The sequence below is a fragment of the Bufo bufo genome, chromosome 8 (genome assembly GCF_905171765.1).
Source record: "Bufo bufo chromosome 8, aBufBuf1.1, whole genome shotgun sequence".
NCBI lineage: Eukaryota > Metazoa > Chordata > Amphibia > Anura > Bufonidae > Bufo > Bufo bufo.
In genome coordinates, this window is record NC_053396.1 from 20853668 (window position 1) to 20869089 (window position 15422).

A 15422-nucleotide genomic window follows, 5' to 3' on the forward strand; every position below is an offset into this window, starting at 1 on the left:
CTATTTCCGTCGGCCCCATAGAAATCAATAGGAGCGGTGGCCGCGCAATCGCTGTTCGCTCCCATTCACTTGTACGGGGAGAGCGCTTGGCGGTGGCCGGAACCTGGGAAACCTGGGGTCCTCCAGCCAGCGCTCTCCCTGCTCCGTTTTCCAAATAGGTGCAGGTCCCAGAGTTGGGACCCGCCCCTATCAGACAATGGGGGCATATCCTAGCAAAATGCCCCCCCCCCCCTTGTCTATAATGGGCCAACCCCTTTAGAGGAGTTGTCCTGATGATTGAATAAAAAAAAAGTTGAGGACTGATGCAAAGTAATAAAAATAAGTCGTACACACCTTATCGATCCCCCCAGTAGAGACTGGCGGGGGACCGGAAAGCCTCTGAACAGAGGATCGATATGGTGAGTATGACTTCTTTTATTATTGCATACCATTCTGAGCCTGACTTTAACCTGGACAACTCCTTTAAGCACCGAGCACAAAGAGTTGTCATAGGATGACCGAGGCAGGTGCACGGCTCATACGAGGCCATCATCTTCCTGCGCTAAATCCATCTACGCATTCAGGAGATTCTTGCACAAAATGGGAAGAAGACAGTATTATACTAGCCTCGGACCATGCAGGTTATTGGGGTTATTGCCTTATTCTATGAGCATGTAGAATGACGAGAACTGACAAGCGTCCATATTGGTGTAGTATCTGCTCACAATAAAGGTGCTTTGGCTAGTCTCCCTCTCAGAAGGAAATAGAGTCTCAGAATGAGGATACGCACGCCATTTCATCCCTCAGCTCCTCCTCATCTCTGCAGTGCACCGATTCTTCGTCGCTGTAAACAGGTCCTTGTCCCATCATGTCATCTCCATTAGGTCTCCCTCCGGTGCTTCCGCTCCAACTACTTTTTCGGCTCTGGCTTAGAAGGTCGCTGGCGGCACTCTCCATCTCATCAATGGTCATGTGACAGGCATCTGCAATCTCGCGTTTAGCGAAAGCAACAAACTTTGGGTCCCGTGCGTAGAGGCCCAGACCCTCAGATATCAAAACCTATGGGAGAAAGAAAAAGGAAATATCTTTTGGTTGTGCAAATAATGATTCCTCTGTGTACGTGACAGTCAGAAGGCACCTTTTCAGTCAATGGTCTCCCAATCATATGTCTAATGGCTCGTCCTGCAGAAACGGAGAGTGTTTGGCCGACAGCTTTAGATTTAGTGGTCAAGTACTCTCCCTCCAGGTCAAGTGTGCAGAGACTCAACCGCACGCTGGTTGGGAGACAATCGTCCGACGCCAACCAAGCATTGTGCAAGGGTCCAATTCTAATGAATGGAAACCATGCCTTGGACATTTGCTTCGGTAACTGTCCCATCTAGCATATAGTCACAACTTCCATGTCTTCCTGCACTAACCCTTAATGGGAACCTGTCATCTGGTTTGGGGCTACTAAACCACCAACATGCCATTATGCAGCTAGGGTTTAGGATCTCAAACCCGCCCATAACATAACTATCCATCCCTGTAAAATGAAATTCAAACTTACCAGGAGAAGAGTCCAGGACTCTTCCTCAGCAGCATCTGGCACATGTACTGTGATGAAGCTGAGGAGAGGAGTACATCTTACTTCCACTATCCCGCCGTGCAGTGCATATCCAGTGAAGCTTCATCAGCACATTGCACACGTGCCCGAAGCCACTGGAGAAGAGTCCCGGACTCTTCTCCAGTAAGTTTGAATTTCATTTACTTTCTTTGGTGGAGACAAATAGGTATGGTATGAGCAAGTTCGGGACCCTAAACCTCAGCTTGTTGGTGGTTTAGTGGTCCCAAAGCAGGTGACCGGTTCCCCATTAAAGGGGTTGCGCAGGTGTACTCTCCCACCTCATCTGGCATCAGACATGGAAAGATGTGACTGTACGCTGCATGGGACAATTATCAAAGCAACCATCCAAGGCTCAGTGTGTATCATACATGCATTCTAATGATTAGAATTGGACCCATGCACAATACTTGCTAGGCATTGGACGGCTGTGGTCGTGTCTCTCCACACTTGATGTCAGACCAGGAGGAAGAGTAGTTCCATGACTACTTACCGCCTCCACTAGGCTATCTGCGCTCCCTCTCTTTTCCTTCAGCCTCTGCCCAGGCACATGAAGCTGGGTATAAGTGCAGTAAGGTGCCTTGTCCTCTTCTTCTCTATACCAGTGAGAGCAAGGGATAGTGGGCAGGCTGCTGTCTTCCTCCACCAAAATAAGAGGGGCATAGAGTAGACGACCACGTTTTGGGGGATTGGCCCAGGAGTGTGGACCGCTTGCTGGATAATCGTTTCTTTGCCAGGAGTCTGAGCTTCCGTAAACCTGTAGACGATGCAATAGGATTGAAGTGAACATTTAAGAAAGTATGAAAATACAAATGGAGGGTCCAAGAGTGAAGGAAACAAGCGCTACTCACTCTGGTTCGGCAGGGCGGCGCGTTTTGATGGTATGTTCCTGGGATAGGGATATCATCACAACTTCCCTGTCTTTTCAGGCACTGGATACTGAATGCGGATTTGCTTCCTATGATCCAAAGAAAGTATCACCGTGTTGAGTATGGATCTGACATAGGTGATATTAGTTGTGTCACGGCGTTACTAGAGATTGTCTGTAGAGCATAGGCTTAGAGATTCACAGCTAGAAATCCCATTGCATGAAGAATAATTTAGCATTAGCTGAAATATCGTTCTAGTGGGAGGGAGATAAATAGTTGTAAGGCAGCTTATCTCCTGGAGAAACTAACCAATATTGTACAAGACCCAATTGTTCAATCCCTGTCTCTCCCATTAGGAAAGGTTAGGGGTTTGCCCGCTATCAGATGCTCTAATCAAAACCAATAGGATCCGCTGCCAATTATTTAAAGGGGTTGTTGATATTGATGACAGGACAGGTCATCAATAGGGATGAGTGAATCGACTTCGGAAGTCGCGCGAGACTTTGTGTAATAACTTTGGGAATTAATTATACTGTAAAAAAACCTTGGTACCGAACTCGGGTTTGGTTCCAAGGTACCACTAGGAACCGAACCCGAGTTCGGTACCAAGGTTTTTTTACAGTATAATTAATTCCCAAAGTTATTACACAAAGTCTCACGCGACTTTCGCAAAGTACTAACTTTGGCTCATCGAAGCCAAGACATTCTAATTATGTACGGAGCCGGAACTCCATACAGTATTACAACGATGTTTTTTTGCGAATCCGAAGTCGATTTGCTCATCACTGGTCATCAATATCAGATCGGCAGAGGACCGGACCCCGCCGATCAGTTCGAAGAGGCTGTGGTGCTTCCTGAGCGCTTATGCTTCTTCTAAGGCCAGTGTCATCACTGTACATCGGTCACGTGGCCTAGGCACAGCCAGTCCCATTCAAGTGAATGGGGCTGAGCTGTAATACCAAGCACAGCCACTACACAATGGACAGCGCTGTGGTTGGTTAGCTGTGAAGAGACCTCAGCGCTCACCGGAGCTCAGGTGACTGCAGCAGCCCCTTCAAACAGCTACCAGAACCCCCACTGATATGATAGTGATGAACTATCCTGAGAAGAGGCCATCAATATATCAAATTCCTGGATAACCCCTTTAAAGAAATAAAACTAGCTGCAAGAAATATTACAACATTTCAATCCAAAGCTGCTGCTGTGACCACTGCTGCCATGACGTGCCGCAGCAGCACATGACCACTGCAGACAATCTATGGCCTCAGCAGTCTTGTGCTATATATAGTAGCATCGCTACTGATTGGCTGCAGTGGTCACATGGATATGATGCTATTATTTAGGTAAAAAACAAAGACCGGCCGGGGCCACTGCTACCCCTTAAAAAAAAGCTGTTCTGGTTCTGTATGAATTAAAGGAGCTTCCAAACCTGGAGTAGGGGGTAGAAGTCGCCGTCGAGGTGGTCCTCTGCCATCTACAGTGCCATTAGCAGGTGCTGCGGGTGTGGATGGAAAGTGTTTTCTTTCTTCTGGAGACACGGGGCGCTTCAAAGAGTCCTCCAGATTTTGCTTCCTATGGGAAGAGAAAACAAAAAAGGGAATAAAATTATGCAATGAATGAGCTGAACTGGAAATGGGACAGGCAATACAGGGACAGATCTGAACCTTGGGGTACGTCCACATGGGACAGGCAATACAGGGACAGATCTGAACCTTGGGGTACGTCCACATGGGACAGGCAATACAGGGACAGATCTGATCCTTGGGGTACGTCCACATGGGACAGGCAATACAGGGACAGATCTGATCCTTGGGGTACGTCCACATGGGACAGGCAATACAGGGACAGATCTGATCCTTGGGGTACGTCCACATGGGACAGGCAATACAGGGACAGATCTGATCCTTGGGGTACGTCCACATGGGACAGGCAATACAGGGACAGATCTGATCCTTGGGGTACGTCCACATGGGACAGGCAATACAGGGACAGATCTGAACCTTGGGGTACGTCCACATGGGACAGGCAATACAGGGACAGATCTGATCCTTGGGGTACGTCCACATGGGACAGGCAATACAGGGACAGATCTGATCCTTGGGGTACGTCCACATTGGACAGTCAATACAGGGACAGATCTGATCCTTGGGGTACGTCCACATTGGACAGTCAATACAGGGACAGATCTGATCCTTGGGGTACGTCCACATGGGACAGGCAATACAGGGACAGATCTGATCCTTGGGGTACGTCCACATGGGACAGGCAATACAGGGACAGATCTGATCCTTGGGGTACGTCCACATGGGACAGGCAATACAGGGACAGATCTGATCCTTGGGGTACGTCCACATGGGACAGGCAATACAGGGACAGATCTGATCCTTGGGGTACGTCCACATGGGACAGGCAATACAGGGACAGATCTGATCCTTGGGGTACGTCCACATGGGACAGGCAATACAGGGACAGATCTGATCCTTGGGGTACGTCCACATGGGACAGGCAATACAGGGACAGATCTGATCCTTGGGGTACGTCCACATGGGACAGGCAATACAGGAACAGATCTGATTCTTGGGGTACGTCCACATGGGACAGGCAATACAGGGACAGATCTGATCCTTGGGGTACGTCCACATGGGACAGGCAATACAGGGACAGATCTGATTCTTGGGGTACGTCCACATGGGACAGGCAATACAGGGACAGATCTGATCCTTGGGGTACGTCCACATGGGACAGGCAATACAGGGACAGATCTGATCCTTGGGGTACGTCCACATGGGACAGGCAATACAGGGACAGATCTGATCCTTGGGGTACGTCCACATGGGACAGGCAATACAGGGACAGATCTGATCCTTGGGGTACGACCACATGGGACAGGCAATACAGGGACAGATCTGATCCTTGGGGTACGTCCACATGGGACAGGCAATACAGGGACAGATCTGATCCTTGGGGTACGTCCACATGGGACAGGTCCGCAGAGGATTTTCTGCAATGGAATATCTGCCAGAATTCCTGCTTTGGATTTTGTCGCGGAATGCATAGTATGCTGCAGATTTTAATCCGTGTCCGAAATCCGCAGCATCAAATGACATCTTCCGGACTTAACTTCTGCAGGTCAAGTTGTGGACTTTATTTTTCCGCAGCATGCGGATGAGATTTTGTAAAACCTCACGCCCTTCCTTTGTCGGTACTGTAATCCGCCATGGAAAATCTGCAGCGTATACATCACGTGTGAACATATCCTCAATTTCCGGCAGCAAACCGTGTTTGGCAGCCACCTATCTGCTCCTGGAAGAAGAACTGGCTGATGATTTCCTATGCAGTAAAGGATGGTGGCAACGCTGCAATTGCTGTCACAAGGTACACAACCCGCTGTCGAAGAAAACTGTCGATATCAATGGTTTTTTGGCACCGTGCCTAATAAATATGTACCTCTGCATCACATAAACCTGCACACTGTATGTGGACAATCTGCAATGGGGGAAGCCGTTCCTTTAGCAGATGTGATATACCGGATGGAGGATTGTCCATGTGACATGATCCGCTCTGCTGAGTCTCAGGGGTGTGGGTTAACTGCATAAGTAAACCCCGGGGGTTTAACTCTTAGACTCGGTTGATGAATCGATCTTTCCAAGAAAAGCATTGCTGGGGATCTTGCTTAACAATGCCGGGAAAACAAGGGGACCTCAGGCCGCGTGCTGATGGATCAATGTCGCTAGAGACAGATCTAGTTTCTAGTCCTTATCCAGGCGTTATGCTTTGGACAATCTCTTTTTGCTAAAAAGGTCCCACGATGATAAGCTGGCCGTGCTCATTTAATGGTTTGCCTGAAAACTCTCCCGTCCGTCTCCTTCCCGGCTTCCCCATACACGTACAGGTTCCGCTTGGCGTATGCTATGCGGAGAGGGCTGCTGCGGCCAGACAGTTCTGGATTGGGTGAAAATATTCATTTTGCCCGATCCTTTTGTCCCTCAACATCATCTGTCGGGGGAGAGTTGGAAGCCCCTCACACACATTAGTGTGTCAGCCGAACCCACTGTTCTCGGTGGGTTTGACTCACAAAAGTATAATGTGTATGGCCAGCTTAAAGGGGTATTCCCATCTCAGACAATGGGGGCATATCGTTAGGAGAAAACGGAGCGGGGAAGGTTGTGGCTGGAGGACCGGCCACCGCCAAGCGCTCTCCCCATAGAAGTGAATGGGAGAGCACCTCGCTTGCACGGCAATTTCTCCTATTCATTTCTTTGGGGCCGACGGAAATTTTCGGCAGCCCCATAGAAATAAATGCAGGGCGGCCGCGCATGTGCAGTGTGTTCTCCACAACTCTCAGGGATCCGTTCTCGATGTAGGTGTGGGTCCCGCACCTATCATACAATGGGGGGGCATATCCTCATAGTCTGAGATGGGAACACCCCTTTAAGACCCCTAACAATCGTCTGTAAGGTACACAAGCAGCAAGTCGTTAACTCCCTACAGCGCCACCACAGGGGAAATAAGGCATTACTTAGTTCTTAGTGAAATCACAGTAATAATTAGATCTGATGGGTCCTCCGGAAAGAGATAATACATGAGGATCCTTTATTCATTTCAAAACGGCGGTTTCTAAACCAAACAACCCTGTCGAGGGAGCCTGAAGACAGGATCGCCCCTAATTGCTGAGCCGCACCTGTACTTGCCATCGGAAACAACAGAAAGTGCAGCCCGGTAATCTGCATGTAGATCCAGCAGCCACCATGTGTGGTCACCCTGACATGAACACAATAGTGAACTTGGCATCATTGATTCGGAAAAGCTCTTAGTAAGCCAAAACACGTCAGTACTGATGCCCTACTAAAGGCATTGGTGAGCGGCTGTCTGCTTCACTGCAAGGGGCGGACTGGCCATAGACTGTACAGGGAGATTTCCAGGTGGGCCGATGCCCAGGATGGCCACCTAAGCACTTCTCATGGCTGCTGGCTGGATACATAATGATCTAATGCTCTCAGTAATAATTAATGCTAGAAGCATTAGGTACTTATGCACCTGGCCACTGGCCATAGGTGCCATCTTGAATTCAACTGTAGCGCCATCCTCAGGACGGTGATACAGTTGAATACTGCAGGAGGCGGCATTATTCTGTGCTACACTGTGGTATTTGGTTCTGCTGGGGCGGTATTCTGTGCTGCACTGTGGTATTTGGTCTTGCTGGGGCGGTATTCTGTGCTACACTGTGGTATTTGGTTCTGCTGGGGCGGTATTCTGTGCTGCACTGTGGTATTTGGTTCTGCTGGGGCGGTATTCTGTGCTGCACTGTGGTATTTGGTTCTGCTGGGGCGGTATTCTGTGCTGCACTGTGGTATTTGGTTCTGCTGGGGCGGTATTCTGTGCTGCACTATGGTATTTGGGCCCACCTACAACATGGTGCCTCTTTTATTTAATTTTTTTCCAGGCCAACTTTAAGCTCCAAGTCCGCCCCTGGATATTTAGTATTTCCTACCGATGTGCACTGCCGAAACGCGCTGACTGAACACCTCCTTAGCATTATACGCTCCCACTGCTGATATATACTCTAGTATACCTCTCCGTCTCATTGTTCAGGGGGTAGACAGGGGAGGATGTCTTCGACCTCTGTTCATCTTCAGTAGCGGTTTCCTCTTGCTCGTGCACGGTGGGTGGTATAAAGGTTGCATCTGAGCTTCTTCTAGATAAAAAAAAGATGCACAGATTTAGGGTCCATTCACACAATTTTGCGGACCGATTCATTTTCAATGGGGCCGGAAAAGATGCAGACAGCACACTTCCGCATTTCCGTTCCGCAAAAAAATAGAACATGTCCTATTCTTGTCCGCAGACACGGACAAGAAAAGGCATTTCTAATAAAACTGCCTGGCATGTGAGGTCCGCCGGTGTCCGTCACCCCTCCTGAATTTCATTCCCCTTGTAATAACAATCGAGGAGCATCTATTCTTATGACCCTATGTCAGGGATCAGCAACCTCCAGTACTCCAGTTGTTCTGAAACTACAACTCCCAGAATGCTCCTTTCATGTTTATATGAGTTACAAGAACAGCTGAGGAAGTTTGCATGCTGGGAGTAGTTGTAGTTTCACAACAGCTGGAGTGCCGAATGTTGCTGATCCCTGCTCTATGTTGTGACATTTCTTTATTATTCCTACTTGACATTATGAATGAATTAAAGGGAACCTGTCACCGGGATTTTGTGCACAGAGCTGGGGACATGGGCTGCTAGATGGCCGCTAGCACATCCGCAATACCCAGTCCCCACAGCTCTCTGCGCTTTTATTGTGTTAAAAAACCGTTTTGATCCATATGCAAATGAACCTGATATGAGTCCTGTGTCCGGAGATGAGTCCAGCGGAAAGGAGCCCAGCACCGCCCCGCGTCCTCCGAATCTCCTCCTTGCTGGCTGACGTCACAGAGCTGGAGCGCCGAAATCTCGCGATGCGCGAGCTAGCGCATGCGTATTTCGTTCCCTGTGTTGATGCCAGCACAGGGAATGAACATGATGCCGACACTGCGCATGCGCTAGCTCGCGCATCGCGAGATTTCGGCTCTCCAGCTCTGTGACGTCAGCCAGCAAGGAGGAGATTCGGAGGACGCGGGGCGGTGCTGGGCTCAGAAAATTTGACTCATCTCCGGACACAGGACTCATATCAGGTTCATTTGCATATGGAACAAAACGGGTTTTTAACACAATAAAAGCATACAGAGCTATGGGGACTGGGTATTGCAGATGTGCTAGCGGCCATCTAGCAACCCATGTCCTCAGCTCTATGCACAAAATCCTGGTGACAGGTTCCCTTTAATAGCAGTTTGCAGTGAATATCCAGATGGTTGTTACCAGTGGGGGCGTGTCCCTGAACAGTCTGACATTATCCAATCAGTGCTGCCAATGTCAGACTGTGGAGGGATACACCCCCAACAGGTAACACCCGTCTGAACCTTCATTACAAACTGCTGCAGATTCATTTATAAATTCTAGAAGGAATAATATAGGAATGGGACAACATAGAGTCATAAGAATAGAAGCCCTAGAATTGTTATTACATTGGGGGGTAAGTAGTTACTAAAACAGACATGTCTGGAGAGGGGACAAAGTGAAATATCTTGTGGCCCTATGTCCTGAAGTGAGGTAATACGTTTTTGACTTGAACTTGATGCTACACTAAATCCCATCTTAGTGGGAGTCGGATGCTAAACCACCTTATTCCTTGGGTGCCATACTTGTAAGGCCAAAGTTATCCAAAATTGCCATTTCTAATGGGACCAGCTGACTATCTTATGCAGTGGTGTAGATAGAACTGACTGGGCTCCACAGCAAATTTTTGAACCGGGGCCCCTCTCAGTCCCCTTAATGCAGACCCCACACTAGACCAAAAAAAAATACTCACCTCTCTTTTCCTCCTACGGGCACCTCCGCTGTTTGCGAAGCACTATGTCTAGGCAAGCACTACACTGTGATCTGACATGACACAGTGTTACGGAACTACGTCCCGTCCTAAAGCTGTGCGCTGCCAGGACTTAGTGCAGCGCAGATGCCCGGAGAGGAGAACCAGGGAGCGGTGAGTAATACCAGCACTAGGACTAGGAGAACCATACTCACAAGTCCTTGGGCCCTGAAAATAAATCTATTTGTCCTCCTCCTGGGCTCCTTCCTGGTCCGGGCCCCGTAGAAGCCGGTTCCCCTGCTTCCATGGTAGCTACTCCCCTGATCTTATGGGTATGAAGGTGTATGGACTCTCCCCTAATGGCATATGTGGGGGTAATGAAGGATTAGGCATGTTGGATTCCAACACACCTGATTTTTTCTTCTCTAGAGAGATACGTCGCCGCCAGAGGCGTCCGGCAGCAGCTTATACCCCTTTGTCACATTTGCATAAATCCCCCCCTTGAGGTTCATAGGGAGGTATGATAGATATAGTGGGGTGATCTATATGAGCAGCAGTTGGCAAATTACTCCCGTAACTGTACAAGCATCGCTGATTGTCTCTGTTGTGGGCAGGTGGCGGTAACTGAGACTTGCTGCTATCAGGAGACGCAGTTGACTCCTCTGATACCATATGATCTTCGAAGACTATGAACCTTTCAGTCCTGTTAACTGCACCCAGTTTACCTGCGTGTGCTGAGCTGCCTCTTCTTCACACTGGTCCCACTGGTCGGTGCTGGAGGAGGGGTCAAAAGGCTGTCTTTGGATCCTCCACCAGATCGGTTGACGAGAGAAGATCTGCGGGGGGCAGAAGGTGGCTCCTCGCGCCCTCCAATAGAGTTGGTGAGGGAGAGTACAGATGAAGAAAGCTGACGTTCCTTGACCAAATCTGGGTCACCTTCACATAACGCCGTCTCCTCTACCACCTGAAACCAAGATAACATTGGTATGTCGTTCAGGAGGACACATATTTCAGTCACATATAACGGATTCCATACCTGAAGCCCCAAACCTCTAAATGCAGACAGGTCTTCTTCTTCAAGATCACAGGACAACGCTCTTCGAATCTCAGATCCCAGATCCTGTAGGCTCCGTAGTCCAGCCTGGAGAAGAGGAAGGGCATGATATATAGAACAGAAATTAGCAATTAAAATACAAGCGTTAGAAATCAAAGATGGCATTAAAGGGGTTTTCCGAGTGTTTTATACTGATGATCTCCTTTTTTTTGCGTCCAAATCTTGGTATGTGTCTTTAACATCCCATGGCATGTCTGTCTCTGTCCAAAATTAGTTACCCTAGTTCATTCTTGATACCCAGAGGTCCTCTTGCGTGGCCTGATGAAGGACCAAGAAGGAGCGCAGCATACTGTGTTAATATTCAGTTTAATGTGTGACAGTACGCAGTGTGCTCCCTCTAGTGGTGGCTGGAGAAAGCCGGATTTTTTTATATTTTTTAAAAATCTATCTCTGTAGGAGATTTGCAGCTATGTATCAGTCAAAATGGAGCTTTGATCGCAATGAAGGTATATTAAGAAGCGAATCAGCAAAGAATATAGGACAAAATGGTGATCTAGGGTGGACATTCACTTCGTTTTTTTTATCCTACTTTAATGAATTGTGTTACAATGCGCCTATTGCAAAATGGTTATCGACCTGCAACGTGGTAGAATTGTTTGGCAGGTTTTCTGTTCCGAGAAGACCCTTTTCCTTCCTGCGACGAAATTTCCGGAAGTAATCTTGGATCAGGAAAGTGGCGTAAAATTTCCCCACTGTTACTTCCTCCTCTGAAAGATAAAACGTACTAAGTGAGCATTTTTCTGTACGACCCATAGATCCTGGCGACACAAACATGGGCGACATACAACCCTTTCTCAGTGACCCTGTATACTGTATATAATATACACAGGACTGACCTTCCGGGGGAGGGATGACTTCATCGAGTATATTCTGTTTGGTTCTTTTCCAGATTTTCTTAATGACAGCTCTCAGCTCCTCGTTAGCAGCTTCCAGATTCCCTAAAAAGACATGGAAGAATAATTATCATAGGAGGCCTGCTAAAAATATAACTAGGCCAAGCACTGTGCAGCGCTTCAAGCCGCGAAGCGAATTTCACACGGAATTTCATTTCTGCCATTCACATCTGCCATAGCAACAAGGATTTCTGCAGCTTGGACCAAAATGTTGGCACGTATTCTGCGCCAAAATCTGCATGGAATCCGCATCCAATGCATGTGAGTGGGGTTTCCATAACCCCGTTCTCTCACATTGGAAATTTTCTGACTGTGGATTTTAGGTACTAGAGCAGAAAAAACGTGTTCCGTTTCTTATTTTAGGCAAAAAATGAATAGCAATGGGTCTAACCCTCATGTGGATCTGTGGCATATCCATCAGCCTTGAAAAAAATCCATGTTAGATTTAAAGGGGTTGTGAAGGCGATAGGTCATCAATATCCGTTTGGTTTGGGGCCCCTCCCAGCACACCCTCAATCAGCAGCTGGAAAGGGCCGCAAAGCTTGTCCTCCTCCTCGGGTTGTGACTTCATGTTCATGTGTCACCTGTCCGTTGTGCTGCTCCGTCATATTCAAGTGAATAGCAGTGAGCAGCAATACCGAGCACGGCCACTAGGGAGGCTATTGGTATACTATGAAGGGACAGTGGCACTTTTCTGAGCAACGCGAGCCCTTCAAGCAGTTGAGGTGACAGGCGTTGGACCTCCACCAATCTGATACTGGTGACCTATCCTGAGGACAGGCCATCAATGTTTAAAGGGGTTGTCTCACCTCGAACATTGGTGGCATATCGCTAGGAAATGCTATCATTGTCAGAAATGGGACCTGAACCTTTTTCGAGAACGGAGCACCCAAAGATCGAGAGAGTGCACTATGCATGTGCGGCCCTGCCCTACATTAATTTTTATGTGAGTGACTTTTTTCGGAAGTCCCATGGAAATGAATGGAGAGTGCACATCGCAAGCACGGCCACCGCTCCGTTCCCTTCTATAGGGCTGCCGGAATAACCAGAACCAGCACTCGGCTGTTTTCGGCACCCCTATAGAAATGAATGGAGGGCAGCCGTGTATGTGCTCTTCTTCTCTTTGGGAGCTTAATTCTAGAGATAAGTGCCACCTATCTGACAATGGTGGCATATCCTAGTGATATGCCACCAATTGCTCAAGGTGAGGCAACCCCTTTAATTCCAGGAAAACCCCTTTAAATCAGTCATTTGACAATAGCAGATATGTTGTAGATCTCTCTGCGAGTTTCACAATTATCTGAAGCTTCCCGCCAAATCTATTCCATTTAGGTGGATGGAGCAGATTATCAGTTGCAGACGTTTCTGCAAAAAATCTGCCGCATGTGAATTCACCCTGATACTCCACTCCCTCCATATGTACAAAGGACCACTTTACCTTCAGTTTTTATTTTTAGTGAGGTCCGTACCAGGGCAAAAAGAGTAGCATTGAATGTCACAGTACCGTCTGCATTTAGGGGCATATTCATGGCGACCAATCTCTGCGGAGACATTTATGCAAGATTTACAATGAACCATTGAACAGCGGCCAGCAAGAAAGTGAAGCAAATCATGTTATATCACTTTTCCCAAATACCACCCTTTTCAATTATTACCCTACTATTGTGCCTTTTGGCAAATGTTTTGATACTCAGTTGCTGTAGGTTACGTCCTGCATTGAGGCCTTGTAATGTAGGATGTAGAAAGCGTAATTTGTATGAACAAGGGACGTGGTTAGTGTCACGTGATCTCATGTCAGGACACATCTCATTGCCCTGAGGCATGACAGGATAGCAGACAAATGACAAACCAGAAAGTAGGAATCAAACATGGGGGATAAGAGAAAACTCCATATGAGGTCAATTTGAAAAAAATATATATCTAAGGAAGAATGTAAGCTAGAGCAATTGATGAAAATACACTTTGTAGGACTGAAGCATGGGGGGTAAGAGAAAACTCCAAATGAGGTAAATTAAAACAAAACTATCCAAGGAGGAATGAGAGCCCGAGTAATAATAAGATACACTTTAAGAGTGAAAGAAAGTAGGATGGGGGATAAGAGAAAACTCCATATGAGGTCAATTTGAAAAAAATATACAGTACAGACCAAAAGTTTGGACACACCTTCTCATTCAAAGAGTTTTCTTATCCCCCATCCTACTTTTTTCACTCTTAAGTGTATTTTATTTATTACTCGGGGTCTCATTCCTCCTTGGATAGTTTTGTTTTAATTTACCTCATTTGGAGTTTTCTCTTACCCCCCATGCTTCAGTCCTACAAAGTGTATTTTCATCAATTGCTCTAGCTTCCATTCTTCCTTAGATATACAGTACAGACCAAAAGTTTGGACACACCTTCTCATTCAAAGAGTTTTCTTTATTTTCATGACTATGAAGGCATCAAAACTATGAATTAACACATGTGGAATTATATACATAACAAACAAGTGTGAAACAACTTAAAATATCTCATATTCTAGGTTCTTCAAAGTAGCCACCTTTTGCTTTGATTACTGCTTTGCACACTCTTGGCATTCTCTTGATGAGCTTCAAGAGGTAGTCCCCTGAAATGGTTTTCACTTCACAGGTGTGCTCTGTCAGGTTTAATAAGTGGAATTTCTTGCCTTATAAATGGGGTTGGGACCATCAGTGGCGTTGAGGAGAAGTCAGGTGGATACACAGCTGATAGTCCTACTGAATAGACTGTTAGAATTTGTATTATGGCAAGAAAAAAGCAGCTAAGTAAAGAAAAATGAGTGGCCATCATTACTTTAAGAAATGAAGGTCAGTCAGTCAGCCGAAAAATTGGGAAAACTTTGAAAGTAAGGGCTATTTGACCATGAAGGAGAGTGATGGGGTGCTGCGCCAGATGACCTGGCCTCCACAGTCACCGGACCTGAACCCAATCGAGATAGTTTGGGGTGAGCTGGACCGCAGATTGAAGGCAAAAGGGCCAACAAGTGCTAAGCATCTCTGGGAACTCCTTCAAGACTGTTGGAAGACCATTTCAGGGGACTACCTCTTGAAGCTCATCAAGAGAATGCCAAGAGTGTGCAAAGCAGTAATCAAAGCAAAAGGTGGCTACTTTGAAGAACCTAGAATATGACATATTTTCAGCTGTTTCACACTTGTTTGTTATGTATATAATTCCACATGTGTTAATTCATAGTTTTGATGCCTTCATAGTCATGAAAATAAAGAAAACTCTTTGGATGAGAAGGTGTGTCCAAACTTTTGGTCTGTACTGTATATCTAAGGAAGAATGGAAGCTAGAGCAATTGATGAAAATACACTTTGTAGGACTGAAGCATGGGGGGTAAGAGAAAACTCCAAATGAGGTAAATTAAAACAAAACTATCCAAGGAGGAATGAGAGCCCGAGTAATAATAAGATACACTTTAAGAGTGAAAAAAAGTAGGATGGGGGATAAGAGAAAACTCCATATGAGGTCAATTTGAAAAAAATATACAGTACAGACCAAAAGTTTGGACACACCTTCTCATTCAAAGAGTTTTCTTATCCCC

The 15422-nt window shown here is 46.9% G+C and overlaps 1 protein-coding gene across 1 annotated transcript in view; it reads right to left on the reverse strand.

Annotated features, from left to right (window-relative positions):
- Positions 1 to 342: 342 nt before the first annotated feature.
- Positions 343 to 15422, reverse strand: part of CACNA1F (calcium voltage-gated channel subunit alpha1 F) — a 123603-nt gene continuing 108523 nt past the window's right edge. The window contains exons 39-48 of the mRNA XM_040405000.1: positions 13299 to 13401; positions 11804 to 11905; positions 11544 to 11674; positions 10890 to 10994; positions 10579 to 10817; positions 8024 to 8146; positions 3881 to 4023; positions 2434 to 2540; positions 2076 to 2339; positions 343 to 1038 (exon numbers count right to left, since the gene is read on the reverse strand). Coding sequence (XP_040260934.1) covers positions 751 to 1038; positions 2076 to 2339; positions 2434 to 2540; positions 3881 to 4023; positions 8024 to 8146; positions 10579 to 10817; positions 10890 to 10994; positions 11544 to 11674; positions 11804 to 11905; positions 13299 to 13401 — 1605 coding nt within the window. The 3' untranslated portion in view covers positions 343 to 750. The remainder of the gene's footprint in view (positions 1039 to 2075; positions 2340 to 2433; positions 2541 to 3880; positions 4024 to 8023; positions 8147 to 10578; positions 10818 to 10889; positions 10995 to 11543; positions 11675 to 11803; positions 11906 to 13298; positions 13402 to 15422) is intronic.